Here is a 4,278-nt window from a genome sequence, read left to right on the forward strand (position 1 = left end):
GACTTAGTGATCCTATTATTTCTTCAGGCATTCGTCCTCTACGCTAGCCACCACTCACCTATCCTTCTCTGTCTCTGCAGTCTCATCTGCCTCCGCTCTCCTTAGTCCTCCAACCTACATCCTCAATTGCAACTAGTAACAGGTATTCATCGCCCCGTCCTTTGACACCCATTACATCCTGTTTCATGACCCCTATCGAACACAGCCTACTACCAGCACAATGTTCTCCTAAAAAATTTATCGAAAATGTTGGTAAGTATCTCGCTTCCCCTTACATACTCCAGCCTTCAGTCTACTTCTTTTACTTACCGCTAATCATCCACAGATCCACACGTTCTCAGGTCTCATCCATATCAATCAGTTTGGAGTGTAGTCCAACCGACCAGTACATCAAAAGTTGCTATCAGCCTACACACTAAAGATAGTCGTCACCTCTTCCATCAAGCACTGCTGGATATTTGAATCTGTCATCTTATTCATCGCTGGACTTAACTTGATCCACAATTAAGTGACGGATATATGACTTGTAGGAAGTTTGTCTCCTTCCAATGCGTCATAATTACCAACATGGCTTTCGGCCAAGTTAATAATTCTAAGATCTGTCATTCACCTTTAAGGCATGGTGCTGACCCAACGTAAACAAGTCAGTCAAAGTTTAAATTCATTATATGGATTAACACAAATACTATCAAATAAATGACATTGCACATTTTTTTAACATGTGCCAAGACATTTGGCAACGCCATTTCTTTTCTTATTCCTTTCAAACAAAGCTCCAGGAAAAGATAATTTTAACTACTTACGTATATTACTGTAGGAAGAGGCTTGTAGGCCTCCACTTTCATAGCTCTCGTACTTCCAGAACACACAGGCTGATTTGGTTTAGCCTTGCTCATTGAGTAAAGTAAATTGGGAGGAGTAGGTACAAGTATAGGAAGGTTTGGATACAGAACTGTTCTCCGGGATGTCGGATATTGACTGCTCCTCAGTCACCAGTTCCGATTTACCTATCCGCCTCTTCTCTGAAAGGCACATTTTAAACAACGCAAGTGATACACAGCACCCTCATCCTTTCAGTACCACCCCCGATGCTACCACTCGTGAGTTCGATCCAAAGCTGCCATCCAGTGGTTTCCTGCCTTCCGTGAGGACGTAAACCTCATATTAATATACAACCGGTGGTGCCACTTCGTAGGGTCGCATCTTGTTGATGCGAAAGATTACTGGCCGGGTACGCAGTTGTGTGTTGCAGACGAGACAGTTTGTGGGTAAGAGCACTTTCACCACCCGAAATGGGTCCTCACTCGATAGGTGATGGAACTTGTGGTGTATTCCTGGTGCGGAAACCGATCTGTAAATTTGCACCAAATAGCCTTCTCGGTAGACGTTCGTCCGCCTGTGTCGATCACAATATTTCTTCTGCCTAATATGAGGCCGTCGTGAATGTGTGCTTGCGATGTTAAAAGTTTTTTATGCTTTTTTTCAGAAGTGGCATGCATTCTGGTACATTGCCGGCTGCCTCATCAGCGTTTGGCAAGAAAATGTCGGAAGGCACTCTCAATTCACTACCTGTGAGCATCGTAAAAGAAGAAACGCCCGTTTATTTATGAGGTGGAGGCCTGTACGCCAGAACGATACGTCCTACGCTCAAACCTCCATCATCTGGTTGTGGGTCTTTATTGATGGCCTTCAGCAGTCCGATTAGAGTGCAATTCGTTCTTTCTACTTAACCGTTGCCTTGCAGATGTCCTACATAGGTCTTACATAGTTCAGTGAAGAGTCGTTTCTCGAAGTTAGGGTCTTGATTGATATGAGCAAATTCAGGCACCCCATGCTAGCCAGTCCACCAATTGAAGAAAACTGAAGCAACTGTTTCAGCGTCTTGCAACTTCATGACTTCAACCGGATGGTTTTCTGCTTCCACCAGAGGTGGTGGATCACATCCGTGTGATGGCCAGATGGGTCTAGCTTCGCCGGTGTCCATCGCATATTTGTCAATGTTTATTCATCCCATTTTCGCAACTTGTCATGAGAAAATGTTCGCATCTTTAAGCCGGAGCTCACTGAATTCTTTTCTCTCGCCATCAGAACTGTGGGTCAGTTGTGCACTGGGGTCATCTAGATTGCTCATGGGAATGGCAGTGGCTCGAAAAGGGCGTTGCAGATGTCATCTGCGTCATCTGTCGCCAGCAGTCTCTGTGTTGGTCACAGTGACTGGGTGCGTGGAAAGGATTTCTTCTGCAAAATGCAGGACGGCTTTGTTGAAGCCTAGGAGATAAGCACCAAGTATCACGTCCCGGGCAAGTTCTGGACACACAATGAATTTCACTGTATAGCTTTCCTTCCCTATGTGGAATTGAAGAGCTTGAGAGGAAAGGTATAAAACAGAACAATGAACTCTTTGTTGCAGATGTGCACTGGACATTGGGCATGTGAAATGGAAACAGGAAGGAATCGCGCCTTGCAGTGATAGTAATAATGGGCGAATTTGACAGGAATGGAGATACAGGTTGTTGGACTTGAAGGCGTTTAATTAAACATGGCAGGTGAATGTGAGTGGGTGGGTGAATGAAAAGTGGTCACGTGAGGAAGAGTGTGGTGGTAGGGACAGGGAGTAATGTAGTCCACTGTGATAGAATAAGCAGGGAAGTGGGTGTGGAGGCTGGGTGAAGTAAAGGGAAAGGCAAATAAAAGTTGGTGAAATGTGTAAGGTGGAAAAAAAAATGTTGGATGACTGAAGATGTGCGAAGATGAAAAGTGGGGAGAGGCGATAAGGTGGGGCAAAAAGTGCATCAAAAACGGGCGGGTAAGAGTATAACACCAAAAGTTCCCATTGGCAGTTTAGTGACTTTGAATTCATTCAGTGGGATTCTCTGATAGACAGGGATATTGAACGCGACCACTACTAAATTCAGACTGCAAGCTGTTGTGAATTGCAGGAGTGACAGATATACAGATCCACAAGGTGTCGTGGCTATGCTGCAAGGAAGTGAGTCGTTGAATCGATACACGAATGAGTGACGAAAACCTTGACCGATAAAAGTACCTCGAAAGGCAAATCACGTTAACTGGGGGTGGCTTGACAGAACTGAAGAGGAGAAAACCAACATATCGGTCCACAGCATACCCATGTAATTGTTCACTCAAAAAATAGAAAGGCACACAAGTCAGGCAAATTCCAATGGGACCACTGCATCCACATTAGACATCCAGGGAGATACGATATCATGCAACCACTAAATAAAGTTAAGCCGATGTACAGGCCTCTAAAAATGGGGCAGTGACCTGCAATTACAACTCGATCTACACATAGTGCACTGGGGGCCAGTCTTTCCACCTCTTATTAGACCTAGATCCCTATGCAGTGCTAAATTGCAGTCGCGTATCTTCTCAGTTGAATAGAAATTCAATGCTTGTAATGGTGGCACTTGAAGTGGTATTCATGAAAAGGTGGACGAGGTGGTGGGAGTGAGGAGAGCATCCACCACCTCGGTTTGACTTGGGCCCATTTCCCCTTAGAACATCTTCGATATTCCTTGCAATTTTTGTCTTCCTTTTGGGGCTCCTTACAACTGTGTGCGTGTGCGTTCGGACATCTTACAATTTAACCGGACCAAATACTTGTGCCCTTTTGCCGGAGTTCCAAGTCTTGTGGGGTAAGAATAGGGGTTTGGTGAGGAGGAGATGAGAATTGATGTGTGTTTGATAGGGATTGGGGCCCGCGATCCTTGAATTTGGCACTGGACTAGTTCCACTGTAGACTCAACTACCGGAACAAATTACCTTTCTAGCCGTTTTGTATTCTTACCCTCAGCTCTTTCCACAGGTCTAGATGCGGTCCTCTGTGGATCAGTCCGCACGTTCACGTAGTCGTTCTACTACTGACAAGTTTGAAGTGGGCAAGAAGACGAAGCATTCTGTGGGGTTTCAACTGTTGGGTGTTGGTGAGTGCTTCATAAACAACCGTAGCACTCCTTTTTCCAAATGTGCACGTCCAAATAATTTGTGCCTAGCATACCATGACCATTTACTTGTCGGTTTTTAACTGATTAGCTAAAGGTCGATAAACGTGAATCAACTTACCCATACATAACGAACTCACCCTTTGGAATAGCTACCAATGCGATTCATTCAGTGAAAGCCTCTCCCACTAGTTTTTCCAAGGCCTTCGATGGGATAACAGGAGATAACTTAAGGAGGTTCACTTCAACTCACGGATTTGTGGCCACCAAACCAGCACAGGCGAATGGTCGACTTCCGTCTAGTGGAAATAGCTAC

General features: G+C 45.0%; 1 protein-coding gene across 1 annotated transcript in view; it reads left to right on the forward strand. All coding sequences in view use genetic code 11, as the record gives it.

The window, feature by feature from the left end:
* EGR_10901 (hypothetical protein) overlaps positions 1-1,610 on the forward strand; it is a gene marked incomplete at both ends in the record, with an annotated part of 11,083 nt that extends 9,473 nt beyond the window's left edge. Inside the window, 2 exons of the mRNA XM_024500150.1 lie at positions 774-813; positions 1,487-1,610. Coding sequence (XP_024345437.1) covers positions 774-813; positions 1,487-1,610 — 164 coding nt within the window. The remainder of the gene's footprint in view (positions 1-773; positions 814-1,486) is intronic.
* Between the last annotated feature and the right edge of the window lie 2,668 nt (positions 1,611-4,278).

The sequence above is a fragment of the Echinococcus granulosus genome (genome assembly GCF_000524195.1).
Source record: "Echinococcus granulosus chromosome Unknown EG_S00297, whole genome shotgun sequence".
Classification (NCBI taxonomy): domain Eukaryota; kingdom Metazoa; phylum Platyhelminthes; class Cestoda; order Cyclophyllidea; family Taeniidae; genus Echinococcus; species Echinococcus granulosus.